Below are 16,782 nucleotides of genomic sequence, written 5' to 3' on the forward strand. Positions count from 1 at the left end.
TCCTCCGCGCCTACAGTGGGGCCTGCTTCCTTTGGGCAAGCCAAGTCCGCTGGTCCCAATCTGTCCTTCCCAAGCGCTTAGTACAGCGCTCTGCACATAGTAAGCGCTCAATAAATACGATTGATGATGATGAGGATGACTGACAGCTCTCCGTGGGCAGGGAACGAGTCCGCTAACTCGGTTGGGAGGGTGGCCGTTTTCGGGCCGTCCTGAGGAAGCGGGAGATCTGCATTTATTGAGTGCCCACCGCGCAGCAATACATTTATTAATTTCCCTTGTACGTGTCTATTCTATTTATTTTATCGGTGGAGCAGCAATACATTTATTTATTTTCCTTGTCCATATCTATTTATTTTATTTTGTTCATATGCTTGGTTTTGTTCCCTGTCTCCCCCTTCTAGACTGTGAGCCCGCTGTTGGGGAGGGACCGGACTTCCCAGGCGCTTAGTCCAGTGCTCTGCACACAGTAAGCGCTCAATAAATACGATTGATTGATCGATTGTACAGTGCTCTGCACACAGTAAGCGCTCAATAAATACGATGGATTGATTGTACAGTGCTCTGCACACAGTAAGCGCTCAATAAATACGATTGATTGATGGATTGTACAGTGCTCTGCACACAGTAAGCACTCAATAAATACGATTGATTGATTGATTGTACAGTTCTCTGCACACAGTAAGCACTCAATAAATACGATGGATTGATTGTACAGTGCTCTGCACACAGTAAGCGCTCAATAAATACGATTGATTGATCGATTGTACAGTGCTCTGCACACAGTAAGTGCTCAATAAATACGATTGATTGATGCTCTGCGCACAGTAAGCGCTCAATAAATACGATTGATTGATTGATTGTACAGTGCTCTGCACACAGTAAGCGCTCAATAAATACGATTGATTGATCGATTGTACAGTGCTCTGCACACAGTAAGCGCTCAATAAATATGATTGATTGATTGTACACTGCTCTGCACACAGTAAGCGCTCAATAAATACGATTGATCGATTGTACAGTGCTCTGCACACAGTAAGCGCTCAATAAATACGACTGATTGATTGTACAGTGCTCTGCCCACAGTAAGCACTCAATAAATACGATTGATTGATTGTACAGTGCTCTGCGCACAGTAAGCGCTCAATAAATACGATTGATTGATTGTACAGTGCTCTGCACACAGTAAGCGCTCAATAAATACGATTGATCGATTGTACAGTGCTCTGCGCACAGTAAGCGCTCAATAAATACGATTGATTGATTGTACAGTGTTCTGCACACAGTAAGCACTCAATAAATATGACTGATTGATCGATTGTACAGTGCTCTGCACACGGTAAGCGCTCAATAAATACGATTGATTGATCGATTGTACAGTGCTCTGCACACAGTAAGCGCTCAATAAATACGATTGATTGATTGATTGTACAGTGCTCTGCACACAGTAAGCGCTCAATAAATACGATTGATTGATTGATTGATTGTACAGTGCTCTGCACACAGTAAGCGCTCAATACGATTGATTGATTGTACAGTGCTCTGCACACAGTAAGCACTCAATAAATACGATTGATTGATCGATTGTACAGTGCTCTGCACACAGTAAGCACTCAATAAATACGATTGATTGATTGTACAGTGCTCTGCGCACAGTAAGCGCTCAATAAATACGATTGATTGATCGATTGTACAGTGCTCTGCGCACAGTAAGCGCTCAATAAATACGATTGATGATTGATTGATTGAAGCGCTCGGCCCAGTGGCACGGCGAAGGGTCGGGAAACGAGCGGCAGCGTGGCTCGGTGGGAAGAGCCCGGGCTTTGGAGTCGGAGGTCATGGGTTCAAATCCCGGCTCCGCCAACCGCCGGCTGGGCGACTCTGGGCAAGGCACTTCGCTTCTCCGGGCCTCGGTTCCCTCAGCTGGAAAATGGGCCCCACCTGATCACTTTGCATCGCCCCGGCGCTTAGAAAAGCGCTTTGCACACGGTAAGCGCTTAACAAATGCTAACATTATTATTATTATTATTATTATTATGAAGTTCCTCGGACTGATTCCAAGGCTTTCTCAGGGCCCCGCGGCACACATTCCCAACTCCCGCTCCGCCCCAAGATCCAGGGAATTTCCGTGGGCTCCCCGCCCCGCTCCCGTACCGATGACCAGGATGTTGTTGAGCTGCTCCACGCCGTCGATCTTGGACAGCAGCTGGTTGACGACGGTGTCGTGGACGCCCGTGGACCCGGCCATGCTCCCTCGCTGCTTGCAGATGGCGTCGATCTCGTCAAAAATGATGATGTGCAGCCCGCTGTTGGCGCCCAGCTAGGAGAGGAGGCGGGTTCGAGACGCGCCCCGGGAGCCGAGACCCCCGGTCCGGAACCGGGGCCGGCTCGGGGCCGGCCCGAGGAAGGGGGACGGCTGCATTTATCGTGTGCCCGCGGCGCGCCGAGCAGTCATTCCCTCGGATTTATTGCAGAGCACTGTACTAAGCGCTTGGGAAGTACATCATTAAGTGGGACGAGGACTGTATCCGACTCAATATCTCTGCATCTGCCCCGGCATTAAGTACAGTGCCCGGCACGTAGTAATCGCCCAACAAATACTACCACCACTATTATTATTATGTGGGAGAGACCGTATCCAACGCAATTACCTCGTATCTACTCCCGACGCTTAGTACAGTGCCTGGTGCATAGTAAGTGCACACCAAATAACACCACCACCACCATCACCATCATCATCGTCCACCTCATTGGGTCCCAGCTGGAGGCCCAGAGAGGGCTCTAAGCCCTACGCTGTGCGGCCCCAGAGCGGTAATAATAATAATAATAATAATAATAATAATGATGGCACTTATTAAGCGCTTACTATGTGCAAAGCACTGTTCTAAGCGCTGGGGAATTTACAAGGTGATCAGGTTAAATTACTTATTTCCATTAACGTCTGTGTACCCCTCTAGACTGTAAGCATTAAGTACAGTGCCCGGCACATAGTAATCGCCCAACAAATACTACCACCACTATTATTATTATGTGGGAGAGATCGTATCCAACGCAATTACCTCGTATCTACTCCCGACGCTTAGTACAGTGCCTGGTGCATAGTAAGCGCACACCAAATAACACCACCACCACCATCATCATCATCATCGTCCACCTCACCGGGTCCCAGCTGGAGGCCCAGAGAGGGCTCTAAGCCCCACGCCGTGCTGGCCCCAGAGCGGTAATAATAATAATAATAATAATAATAACAATAATAATAATAATGGCACTTATTAAGCGCTTACTATGTGCAAAGCACTGTTCTAAGCGCTGGGGAATTTACAAGGTGATCAGGTTAAATTACTTATTTCCATTAACGTCTGTGTACCCCTCTAGACCGTAAGCATTAAGTACAGTGCCCGGCACATAGTAATCGCCCAACAAATACTACCACCACTATTATTACTATGTGGGAGAGATCGCATCCAACGCAATTACCTCGTATCTACTCCTGACGCTTAGTACAGTGCCTGGTGCATAGTAAGTGCACACCAAATAACACCACCATCATCATCATCATCATCCACCTCACCGGGTCCCAGCTGGAGGCCCAGAGAGGGCTCTAAGCCCCACGCCGTGCTGGCCCCAGAGCGGTAATAATAATAATAATAATAATAATAATAATAATAATAATAATAATAATGGCACTTATTAAGCGCTTACTATGTGCAAAGCACTGTTCTAAGCGCTGGGGAATTTACAAGGTGATCAGGTTAAATTACTTATTTCTATTAACGTCTGTGTACCCCTCTAGACCGTAACCATTAAGTACAGTGCCCGGCACATAGTAATCGCCCAACAAACACTACCACCATTATTATTATTATGTGGGAGAGACCGTATCCAACACAATTACCTCGTATCTACTCCCGACGCTTAGTACAGTGCCTGGTGCATAGTAAGTGCACACCAAATAACACCACCACCACCATCATCATCATCATCGTCCACCTCACTGGGTCCCAGCTGGTGGCCCAGAGAGGGCTCTAAGCCCCACGCTGTGCGGCCCCGGAGCGGTAATAATAATAATAATCATAATGATGGCACTTATTAAGCGCTTACTATGTGCAAAGCACTGTTCTAAGCGCTGGGGAATTTACAAGGTGATCAGGTTAAATTACTTATTTCCATTAACGTCTGTGTACCCCTCTAGACCGTAAGCTCGTCAAGGGAGGGAAACACGTCTAACTCTGGTGCACTGTACTTTCCCGTGCACTTAATACAGTGCTCTGAACATAGTAAGCGCTCGGTGAATACCATTCATTCATTCATTCATTCAATCGTATTTATTGAGCGCTTACTGTGTGCAGAGCACTGGACTAAGCGCTTGGGAAGTCCAAGTTGGCAACATCTAGAGACGGCCCCTACCCGACAGTGGGCTCACAGTCTAGAAGGGGGAGACAGACAACAAAACAAAACATATAAACCAAATAAAATAGGTAGAATAAATATAAACAAGTAAAATAAATGGAGTAATAAATATGTACAGACATACTCATTCATCCAATCGTATTTATTGAGCGCTTACTGTGTGCAGAGCACTGGACTAAGCGCTTGGGAAGTCCAAGTTGGCAACATCTAGAGACGGCCCCTACCCGACAGTGGGCTCACAGTCTAGAAGGGGGAGACAGACAACAAAACAAAACATATAAACCAAATAAAATTGGTAGAATATATACAAGTAAAATAAAGAGAGTAATAAATATGTACAAACATATTCATTCACTCAATCATATTTATTGAGCGCTTACTGTGTGCAGAGCACTGGACTAAGCGCTTGGGAAGTCCAAGTTGGCAACATCTAGAGACGGCCCCTACCCGACAGCGGGCTCACAGTCTACCAAGGGGGAGACAGACAACAAAACAAAACATATAAACCAAATAAAATAGGTAGAATAAATATAAACAAGTAAAATAAATAGAGTAATAAATATGTACAAACATATTCATTCATCCAATCGTATTTATTGAGCGCTTACTGTGTGCAGAGCACTGGACTAAGCGCTTGGGAAGTCCAAGTTGGCAACGTATAGAGACGGTCCCTACCCAACAGCGGGCTCACAGTCTAGTCTAGTCTCACAGTCTCACAGTCAGAGAAGCAGCGTGGCTCAGTGGAAAAGAGCCCGGGCTTTGGAGTCAGAGGTCATGGGTTCGAATCCCAGATCCGCCAACTGTCAGCTGTGTGACTTTAGGCAAGTCACTTCACTTCTCTGGGCCTCAGTGACCTCATCTGTAAAATGGGGAGTAAGATTGTGAGCCCCCGTGGGACAACCTGATCACCTTGTAACTTCCCCAGCACTTAGAACAGTGCTTTGCACATAGTAAGTGCTTAATAAATGCCATTATTATTATTATTATTATTATTAGAAGGGGGAGACAGACAACGAAACGAAACATATAAACCAAATGAAATAGATAGAATAAATATATACAAGTAAAATAAAGAGAGCAATAAATATGTACAAACATATTCATTCATTCACCCAATCGTATTTATTGAGCACTTACTGTGTGCAGAGCACTGGACTAAGCGCTTGGGAAGGACAAGGGGCTTGTACCATCTCTTCCCGACGCTTCGTCTAACGCTCGGCGCGTAGTAAAAGCTCAAGGAATATCACGGATCGACCGGGTGGCCGGAGGGGATTCCTGAAGCCACCCCGCGCCAAGCGACCCGTCGGCCAACCAACCGTGACCCTCGCGGGCTCGGGCCGGGCCCTGTACTAGACGCCTGGGGGAGGGCCGGGGGAGGCTCCCGTGTGACCGTTACCCGTCTCTGCTCTTCCTCGGCGTCGGCAAAGAGCTTGCGGATGTTGGCCTCGGACTCCCCGACGTACTTGTTGAGGATCTCGGGCCCGTTCACCACCTTGGGCTCTCGGGCGTTCAGCATCTTGCCGATCTGCCGGGCCAGGAGGGTCTTGCCGCAGCCCGGGGGGCCGTACAGCAGGATGCCCTTCACGTGCTTGCATCCTGGGGGTGGAAAAAGAAGGGTCCCGTTGCCACGAAACCGCTCTTCTTCTGGACTCCGAGCCCGCCGTCGGGCAGGGACCGTCTCTATACGCTGCCGGCTTGGACTCCCCAAGCGCTTAGTACACAGTAAGCACTCAATCAATACGATTGATTGATTCCGCTAGACCGGGAGCTCCTGTTGTATTATCCTCTCCCACGTTCAGTGGCTTGCACACAGTAACTGCTCAATAAATACCGCCGATTCCTGGAACGTGTCCTCCTCTAGCGCTTAGTCCGCGGTTCAACACCCCATTAAGCGCTCAGTAGATACCCTCGACTGACTGAATCCCGAATCCCGGCTCTGCCGATTAATAAGGATGGCACTTATTAAGCGCTTACTATGACACTACCACTATGACAGCGGCCTTGGCGCGGTGTGTATCCCATTAGAGAAGCAGCGTGGCTCAGTGGAAAGAGGCCGGGCTTTGGAGTCCGAGGTCATGGGTTCAAATCCCGGCTCCGCCCATTGTCAGCTGGGTGACTTTGGGCAAGTCACTTCACTTCTCTTTGCCTCAGTTCCCTCATCTGGAAAATGACCGTGAGCCCACTGTTGGGTAGGGACCGTCTCTCTATGTTGCCAACTTGGACTTCCCAAGCGCTTAGTCCAGTGCTCTGCACACAGGGCTCACAGGTCTAAGCGGTATGGACAGCGTGTATTTTCTCCCCATTTTACAGATGAGGAAATTGGGGCCCGCGGAGGTCTCTCTATGCTGCCAACTTGGGCTTCCCAAGCGCTTAGTCCAGTGCTCTGCACACAGTAGGCGCTCAAGAAATACGACCGACTGAATGAATTACCTCGGAGGGATTTCCCTCACAGGTCTAAGCGGTATGGACAGCGTGTATTTTATCCCCATTTTACAGATGAGGAAACTGGGGCCCGCAGAGGTCTCTCTATGCTGCCAACTTGGACTTCCCAAGTGCTTAGTCCAGTGCTCTGCACACAGTGAGTGCTCAATAAACACAACTGACTGAATGAATTACCTCGGAGGGATTTCCCATCACAGGTCTAAGCGGTATGGAGGGCGTGTATTTTAGCCCCATTTTACAGATGAGGAAATTGGGGCCCGCAGAGGTCTCTCTATGCTGCCAACTTGGGCTTCCCAAGCGCTTAGTCCAGTGCTCTGCACGCAGTGAGCGCTCAATAAATACGACTGACTGAATGAATTACCTCGGAGGGATTTCCCATCACAGGTCTAAGTGGTATGGAGAGCGTGTATTTTATCCCCATTTTACAGATGAGGAAACTGGGGCCCGCAGAGGTCTCTCTATGCTGCCAACTTGGACTTCCCAAGCGCTTAGTCCAGTGCTCTGCACACAGTAGGCGCTCAATAAATACGACTGACTGAATGAATTACCTCGGAGGGATTTCCAATCACAGGTCTAAGCGGTATGGACAGCGTGTATTTTATCCCCATTTTACAGATGAGGAAATTGGGGCCCACAGAGGTCTCTCTATGCTGCCAACTTGGGCTTCCCAAGCGCTTAGTCCAGTGCTCTGCACGCAGTAGGCGCTCAATAAATACGACTGACTGAATGAATTACCTCGGAGGGATTTCCCATCACAGGTCTAAGCGGTATGGAGAGCGTGTATTTTCTCCCCATTTTACAGATGAGGAAACTGGGGCCCGCAGAGGTCTCTCTATGCTGCCAACTTGGGCTTCCCAAGCGCTTAGTCCAGTGCTCCGCACGCAGTAGGCGCTCAATAAATACGACCGACTGAATGAATCACCTCGGAGGGATTTCCCATCACAGGTCTAAGCGGTATGGACAGCGTGTATTTTATCCCCATTTTACAGATGAGGAAACTGGGGCCCGCAGAGGTCTCTCTATGCTGCCAACCTGGACTTCCCAAGCGCTTAGTCCAGTACTCTGCACACAGTAGGCGCTCAATAAATACAACTGAATGAATGAATTACCTCGGAGGGATTTCCCATCACAGGTCTAAGCGGTATGGACAGCGTGTATTTTCTCCCCATTTTACAGATGAGGAAATTGGGGCCCGCAGAGGTCTCTCTATGCTGCCCACTTGGGCTTCCCAAGTGCTTAGTCCAGTGCTCTGCACGCAGTAGGCGCTCAATAAATACGACCGACTGAATGAATTACCTCGGAGGGATTTCCCATCACAGGTCTAAGCAGTATGGAGAGCGTGTATTTTATCCCCATTTTACAGATGAGCAAACTGGGATACACAGAGGTCTCTCTATGCTGCCCACCTGGGCTTCCCAAGCGCTTAGTCCAGTGCTCTGCACGCAGTAGGCGCTCAATAAATACGACTGACTGAATGAATTACCTCGGAGGGATTTCCCATCACAGGTCTAAGCGGTATGGAGAGCGTGTATTTTCTCCCCATTTTACAGATGAGGAAACTGGGGCCCGCAGAGGTCTCTCTATGCTGCCGACTTGGACTTCCCAAGCGCTTAGTCCAGTGCTCTGCACACAGCAGGCGCTCAATAAATACGACTGACTGAATGAATTACCTCGGAGGGATTTCCCATCACAGGTCTAAGCGGTATGGACAGCATGTATTTTATCCCCATTTTACAGATGAGGAAATTGGGGCCCGCTGAGGTTTAGTTACTCGTCCAAGCCGGCCCCCCGGGCAAGAAATGCTTTCAGAGCACTCCCCAGAAGGATCCCCCCGACAGTGCTCAGCACATAGTAAGCGCTTAACAAATACCATCATTATCATTATTATTATTATTATTATTATTATTATTATTAATCCCCGCCCCGCCGGCCCGGGCTCAGGGAGGCCGGGGCCCCGACTCACCCATCTGCTCTACGATCTCCGGAGGGAACACTCGAGAGGCAAACGCTCGCCGAAAGATGTCGGAAAACTCCCTATCCAGGCCTCCGATTCCCATCTTTTCGAAGTTCCAGTCGGGGTTGATGATGGACTGCCGGTTTTCCTTGGTCTTGGCCTTGCCTGCACAGAGCAAACGGGAAGCAGCGTGGCTCAGTGGAAGGAGCATGGGCTCTGGAGTCGGAGGTCATGGGTTCGAATCCCGACCGCCACGTGTCTGCCGTGTTATCTTGGACAAGTCACTTAACTTCTCTGGGCCTCAGTTACCTCATCTGGAAAATGGGGATTAAGACTGTGAGCCCCACGTGGGACAACCTGATCACCCTGTATCCTCCCCAGCACTTAGAACAGTGCTTTGCACATAGTAAGCACTTAACAAATGCCAATTATTATTATTATTATTATTAACTGTGGCTGTCAGAGGACTCTTTTCGCAGGGGATGATGAAGGGCCCGGGGTGCCAGGGAGCCGCGGGTGGGGCGAGGCGCGATCAATCAATCAATCAATCAATCAATCGTATTTATTGAGCGCTTACTGTGTGCACAGCACCGTACTAAGCGCTCGGGAAGTCCAAGTTGGCAACATATAGCGACGGTCCCTACCCAAAAGCGGGCTCACGGTCGAGAAGGGATCAATGCCGGCTCGCAGAGAAACCGGATCTATTTGTCCCCGTGACCCTCGATCCCTATATTTGGGATCCGCGGCGTCCAGGAAGTTGGCAATTCCCTGGAGGCTCGGCGGGAAATGGGATGCAGCTCTCCGGAATGTGGGGGGTTAGATGATAAGCAGGGTTTAGGGGTGCAGGCCCTTGTTGGAGGACTCGAATGCGCGAGCTTTGCCGTGGGCTCTATATGTTACCAACTTGTACTTCCCAAGCGCTTAGTAATAATAATAATAATAATAATAATAATGATGGCATTTATTAAGCGCTTACTATGTGCAAAGCACTGTTCTAAGCGCTGGGGAGGTTACAAGGTGATCAGGTTGGCCCACAGGGGCCTCACAGTCTTCATCCCCATTTGACAGATGAGGGAACTGAGGCCCAGAGAAGTGAGTGACTTGCCCAAAGTCACACAGCTGACAAGTGGCGGAGCCGGGATTTGAACCCATGACCTCTGACTCCAAAGTCCTGGCTCTTTCCACTGAGCCACGCTTAGTACAGTGCTCTGCACACAGTAAGCGCTCAATAAATACGATTGATGATGATGATGATGGGCTTTGTCACGGGTTTAACACTTGGATCTCTATTATTACTCTATTTATTTATTTATCTTACTTGCACATATCGATTCTATTTATTTTATTTCGTTAGTATGTTTGGTTTGGTTCTCTGTCTCCCCCTTTTAGACTGTGAGCCCGCCGTTGGGTAGGGACCGCCTCTAGATGCTGCCAACTTGCACTTCCCAAGCGCTTAGTACAGTGCTCTGCACGCAGTAAGCGCTCAAGAAATACGATTGATTGATTGATTGATTGATTGATTGATGGCAGACCGGCGGGCGGTGGGCTGCCCCCTCCGCTCCCCCGCAGAATCAATCAATCGTATGTATTGAGCGCTTACTGTCTGCTACTAAGCGCTTGGGAAGTCCAAGTTGGCAACATCTAGAGACGGCCCCTACCCGACAGCGGGCTCACGGTCTAGAAGGGGGGGACAGAGAACAAAACCAAACATACTAACAGAATAAAATAAATAGAATAGATATGTACAAGTAAAATAAATAAATCGATAAATAGAGTCATAAATCTGTACAAACATATATACATATATACAGGTGCTGTGGGGAAGGGAAGGAGGTAAATACGATTGAATGAATGAATCCCCCCGCCCTACCTCCTTCCCCTCCCCACGGCACCTGTATATATGTTTGTACGTACTTATTACTCTATTTATTTTATTTGTACGTATTTATTCCATTTATTTTAGTTTGTTCATATGTTTTGTTTGTATACGTTTGTACAGATCGATTACTCTATTTTGCTCGTACATATTGACTATTCTATTTATTTTATTTTGTGAATATGTTTTGTTTTGTCGTCCATCTCCCCCTTCTAGACTGTGAGCCCGCTACTGGGTGGGGACCGTCTCGAGATGTTGCCAACTTGGACTTCCCAAGCGCTTAGTACAGTGCTCTGCACATAGTAAGCGCTCAATAAATACGACTGAATGAATGAATTACTCTATTTATTTATTTTATTGGTACGCATTTATTCCATTTATTTTAGTTTGTTAATATGTTTTGTTTGTATATGTTTGTACAGATTGATTATTTTGCTCGTACATATTGACTATTCTATTTATTTTATTTTGTGAATATGTTTTGTTTTGTCGTCCGTCTCCCCCTTCTAGACTGTGAGCCCGCTACTGGGTAGGGACCGTCTCTAGATGTTGCCAACTTGGACTTCCCAGGCGCTTAGTACAATGCTCTGCACATAGTAAGCGCTCAATAAATACGACTGAATGAATGAATTACTCTATTTATTTATTTTATTGGTACGCATTTATTCCATTTATTTTAGTTTGTTAATATGTTTTGTTTGTATATGTTTGTACAGATTGATTATTTTGCTCGTACATATTGACTATTCTATTTATTTTATTTTGTGAATATGTTTTGTTTCGTCGTCCGTCTCCCCCTTCTAGACTGTGAGCCCGCTACTGGGTGGGGACCGTCTCGAGATGTTGCCAACTTGGACTTCCCAAGCGCTTAGTACAGTGCTCTGCACATAGTAAGCGCTCAATAAATACGACTGAATGAATGAATTACTCTATTTATTTTATTGGTACGCATTTATTCCATTTATTTTAGTTTGTTCATATGTTTTGTTTGTATACGTTTGTACAGATCAATTACTCTATTTTGCTCGTACATATTGACTATTCTACTTATTTTATTTTGTGAATATGTTTTGTTTTGTCGTCCGTCTCCCCCTTCCAGACTGTGAGCCCGCTACTGGGTAGGGACCGTCTCGAGATGTTGCCAACTTGGACTTCCCAAGCGCTTAGTACAGTGCTCTGCACATAGTAAGCGCTCAATAAATACGACTGAATGAATGAATTACTCTATTTATTTTATTGGTACGTATTTATTCTATTTATTTTAGTTTGTTAATATGTTTTGTTTGTATGTTTGTACAGATCGATTACTCTATTTTGCTCGTACATATTGACTATTCTACTTATTTGATTTTGTGAATATGTTTTGTTTTGTCGTCCGTCTCCCCCTTCTAGACTGTGAGCCCGCTGTTGGGTGGGGACCGTCTCTAGATGTTGCCAACTTGGACTTCCCAAGCACTTAGTACAGTGCTCTGCACACAGTAAGCGCTCAATAAATACGACCGAATGAATGAATTACTCTATTTTATTGGTACGTATTTATTCTATTTATTTTAGTTTGTTAATATGTTTTGTTTGTATACGTTTGTACAGATCGATTACTCTATTTTGCTCGTACATATTGACTATTCTACTTGTTTTATTTTGTGAATATGTTTTGTTTTGTCGTCCGTCTCCCCCTTCTAGACTGTGAGCCCGCTGGTGGGTAGGGACCGTCTCGAGATGTTGCCAACTTGGACGTCCCAAGCGCTTAGTACAGTGCTCTGCACATAGTAAGCGCTCAATAAATACGATTGAATGAATGAATTACTCTATTTATTTATTTTATTGGTACGTATTTATTCTATTTATTTTAGTTTGTTAATATGTTTTGTTTGTATATGTTTACACAGATTGATTACTCTATTTTGCTCGTACATATTGACTATTCTACTTATTTGATTTTGTGAATATGTTTTGTTTCGTCGTCCGTCTCCCCCTTCTAGACTGTGAGCCTGCTGTTGGGTAGGGGCCGTCTCGAGATGTTGCCAACTTGGACTTCCCAAGCGCTTAGTACAGTGCTCTGCACATAGTAAGCGCTCAATAAATACGATTGAATGAATGAATAACTCTATTTGTTTATTTTATTGGTACGCATTTATTCTATTTATTTTAGTTTGTTAATATGTTTTGTTTGTATACGTTTATACAGATCGATTACTCTATTTTGCTCGTACATATTGACTATTCTACTTATTTTATTTTGTGAATATGTTTTGTTTTGTCGTCCGTCTCCCCGCTTCTAGACTGTGAGCCCGCTGTTGGGTAGGGACTGTCTCTGTAGGTTGCCAACTTGTACTTCCCAAGCGCTTAGTACAGTGCTCTGCACATAGTAAGCGCTCAATAAATACGATTGAATGAATGAATTACTCTATTTGTTTATTTTATTGGTACGTATTTATTCTATTTATTTTAGTTCGTTAATATGTTTTGTTTGTATATGTTTGTACAGATCGATTACTCCATTTTGCTCGTACATATTGACTATTCCATTTATTTTATTTTGTTAATACGTTTTGTTTTGTCGTCCGTCTCCCCCTTCTAGACTGTGAGCCCGCTGTTGGGTAGGGGCCGTCTCGAGATGTTGCCAACTTGGACTTCCCAAGCGCTCAGCACAGTGCTCTGCACATAGTAAGCGCTCAATAAATACGACTGAATGAATGAATTACTCTATTTATTTTATTGGTACGTATTTATTCCATTTATTTTAGTTTGTTAATATGTTTTGTTTGTATACGTTTATACAGATCGATTACTCTATTTTGCTCGTACATATTGACTATTCTACTTATTTTATTTTGTGAATATGTTTTGTTTTGTCGTCCGTCTCCCCCTTCTAGACTGTGAGCCCGCTGTTGGGTGGGGACCGTCTCTAGATGTTGCCAACTTGGACTTCCCAAGCGCTTAGTACAGTGCTCTGCACACAGTAAGCGCTCAATAAATACGACCGAATGAATGAATTACTCTATTTTATTGGTACGTATTTATTCTATTTATTTTAGTTTGTTAATATGTTTTGTTTGCATATGTTTGTACAGATCGATTACTCTATTTTGCTCGTACATATTGACTATTCTACTTGTTTTATTTTGTGAATATGTTTTGTTTTGTCGTCCGTCTCCTCCCTTCTAGACTGTGAGCCCGCTGCTGGGTGGGGGCCGTCTCGAGATGTTGCCAACGTGGACGTCCCAAGCGCTTAGTACAGTGCTCTGCACACAGTAAGCGCTCAATAAAGCTGGGTAGGGGCCGTCTGTATATGTTGCCAACTTGGACTTCCCAAGCTCTTAGTGCAGTGCTCTGCACACAGTAAGTGCTCAATAAATACGATTGAATGAATGAATGAATGAATGAGTAAATACGATTGGATGAATGAATGAATAAGTACGATTGAATGAATGAATGAAAGACGGGTCCTCTCCACGCCCCTGCAGACGGTGGTCGGCCCCCTCCGCACCCCGGCCAAAGGTGGGCCGGACCCCCCGGGGCCCGTTTCTACACGCTATTCCAAAACCCGGACCGTGCCCGATCGGGCTCAATCCGGGTCTGGGCCCCAGTCCCGGCCCCTCGCCCGGCGGAAAATCCCTGGAAAATCCCGGACGGCTTACCGATAAGACTGAGGGAAGAGTTGTCCGCCTTTTCAAACGCAACCTGGCTGTTGCCGAGAACGAGGCCGACTTCGATCTGGGCAAGGGGGACAGAGAAACGGGGCGTTAGAATCTCATTTTGCACTCCATCAGTTCTTTTTTGGCATTTATTGAGCGCTTACTATGTGCAAAGCGCTGTTCTAAGCGCCGGGGTGATCAGGTTGTCCCACGTGGGGCTCCCAGTCTTCATCCCCATTTTACAGATGAGGTCACTGAGGCCCAGAGAACTTGCCCAAAGTCGCACAGCTGACAATTGGCGGAGCCGGGATTTCATCATCATCATCAATCGTATTTATTGAGCGCTTACTATGTGCAGACCACTGTACTAAGCGCTTGGGAAGTACAAATTGGCAGCATATAGAGACGGTCCCTACCCACCAGTGGGCTCACAGTCTAAAAGGGGGAGACAGGGAACGAAACCAAACATATTAACGAAATAAAATAAATAGAATAGATAGGTACAAGTAAAATAAATCAATAGAGTAATAAATATGTACTGTTGGGATTGCTCGTCGTCCTCCTCAGTAGCATTACTGAGCACTTACTGAGTGCAGAGCACTGTACTAAGCGCTCGGAAAGTACGAGCGGCGTGGTTTTAGCGGAAAGAGCACGGGCTTGCGAGTCAGAGGACCTGGGTTCGGCCACTTGTCTGCTGTGTGACCTCGGGCAAGTCAATCAATCAATCAATCAATCAATCGTATTTATTGAGCGCATACTATGTGCAGAGCACTGTACTAAGCGCTTGGGAAGTACAAATTGGCAACACTCCTCTTAACTTCTAACTTCTTTCAGACCGTGAGCCCGCTGTCGGGTAGGGACCGTGTCTAGATGTCGCCGACTTGGACTTCCCAAGCGCTTAGTCCAGTGCTCGGCACACGGTAAGCGCTCAATAAATACGACGGAAGGAATGAATCCAGGACCTGGCGTGGGCCGGATTTTCCACTACCGAGTGCGCCTCACCTTCTGCCTCTTCCCGGTCGCGGGCTCGCCCCGAAGGATGCTGGGGTCCATGGCTTCGATGTCCTTCACGAGGAGGCCAAACAGCTTGTCGTTGAAGCTGAACACGAGCTATGGGAAAAGCAGGAGAGGGGAGAGGCGGGGCGGGGAAGGATTAATAATAATAATAATAATAATAATAATAATAATTATTATTATTATTATTATTATTATAGCATCTATTAAGCGCTTACCATGTGCAAAGCACCGTTCTAAGCGCTGGGGAATTTACAAGGTGATCAGGTTGTCCCACGTGGGGCTCACCGTCTTCATCCCCATTTTACAGAGGAGGGAACTGAGGCCCAGAGAAGAATAATAGTAATAATAATGATGATGGCATTTATTAAGTGCTTACGATGTGGAAAGCACTGTTCTAAGCGCCGGGGAATTTACAAGGTGATCAGGTTGTCCCACGGGGGGCTCACAGTCTTCATCCCCATTTTACGTGGAGGTTACTGAGGCCCACAGAAGAATAATAGTAATAATAATAATGATGGCATTTATTAAGCGCTAACGATGTGCAAAGCACTGTTCTAAGCGCTGGGGAATTTACAAGGTGATCAGGTTGTCCCACGGGGGGCTCACAGTCTTCATCCCCATTTTGCAGAGGAGGGAACTGAGGCCCACAGAATAATAATAGTAATAATAATGATGATGGCATTTATTAAGCGCTTACTATGTGCAAAGCACTGTTCTAAGCGCCGGGGAATTTACAAGGTGATCAGGTTGTCCCACGTGGGGCTCACAGTCTTCATCCCCATTTTACAGAGGAGGGAACTGAGGCCCAGAGAATAATAATAGGAATAATAAAATGATGGCATTTATTAAGCACTTACTATGTGCAAAGCACTGTTCTAAGCGCTGGGGAATTTACAAGGTGATCAGGTGGTCCCACGGGGGGCTCACAGTCTTCAGCCCCATTTTACAGAGGAGGGAACTGAGGCCCAGAGAATAATAATAGTAATAATAATGATGATGGCATTTATTAAGTGCTTACGATGTGCAAAGCACTGTTCTAAGCGCTGGGGAATTTACAAGGTGATCAGGTTGTCCCACGTGGGGCTCACAGTCTTCATCCCCATTTTACAGAGGAGGGAACCGAGGCCCAGAGAATAATAATAGGAATAATAATAATGATGGCATTTATTAAGCGCTTACTATGTGCAAAGCACTGTTCTAAGCGCTGGGGAATTTACAAGGTGATCAGGTGGTCCCACGGGGGGCTCATGGTCTTCATCCCCATTTTGCAGAGGAGGGAAATGAGGCCCAGAGAATAATAATAGTAATAATAATGATGATGGCATTTATTAAGCGCTTACGATGTGCAAAGCACTGTTTTAAGCGCTGGGGAATTTACAAGGTGATCAGGTTGTCCCACGTGGGGCTCACAGTCTTCATCCCCATTTTACAGAGGAGGGAACTGAGGC

General features: G+C 46.2%; 1 protein-coding gene across 2 annotated transcripts in view; it reads right to left on the bottom strand.

Moving 5' to 3' along the window:
• NSF (N-ethylmaleimide sensitive factor, vesicle fusing ATPase) overlaps positions 1 to 16,782 on the bottom strand; it is a 93,878-nt gene that overhangs the window by 42,480 nt on the left and 34,616 nt on the right. For both annotated transcript variants that reach the window (XM_038763496.1, XM_038763495.1), the window contains exons 6-10: positions 15,320 to 15,427; positions 14,321 to 14,396; positions 8,813 to 8,968; positions 5,804 to 6,003; positions 2,152 to 2,317 (exon numbers count right to left, since the gene is read on the bottom strand). In XM_038763496.1, coding sequence (XP_038619424.1) covers positions 2,152 to 2,317; positions 5,804 to 6,003; positions 8,813 to 8,968; positions 14,321 to 14,396; positions 15,320 to 15,427 — 706 coding nt within the window. The remainder of the gene's footprint in view (positions 1 to 2,151; positions 2,318 to 5,803; positions 6,004 to 8,812; positions 8,969 to 14,320; positions 14,397 to 15,319; positions 15,428 to 16,782) is intronic.

This window comes from Tachyglossus aculeatus, chromosome 21 (assembly GCF_015852505.1).
Source record: "Tachyglossus aculeatus isolate mTacAcu1 chromosome 21, mTacAcu1.pri, whole genome shotgun sequence".
Lineage (NCBI taxonomy): Eukaryota > Metazoa > Chordata > Mammalia > Monotremata > Tachyglossidae > Tachyglossus > Tachyglossus aculeatus.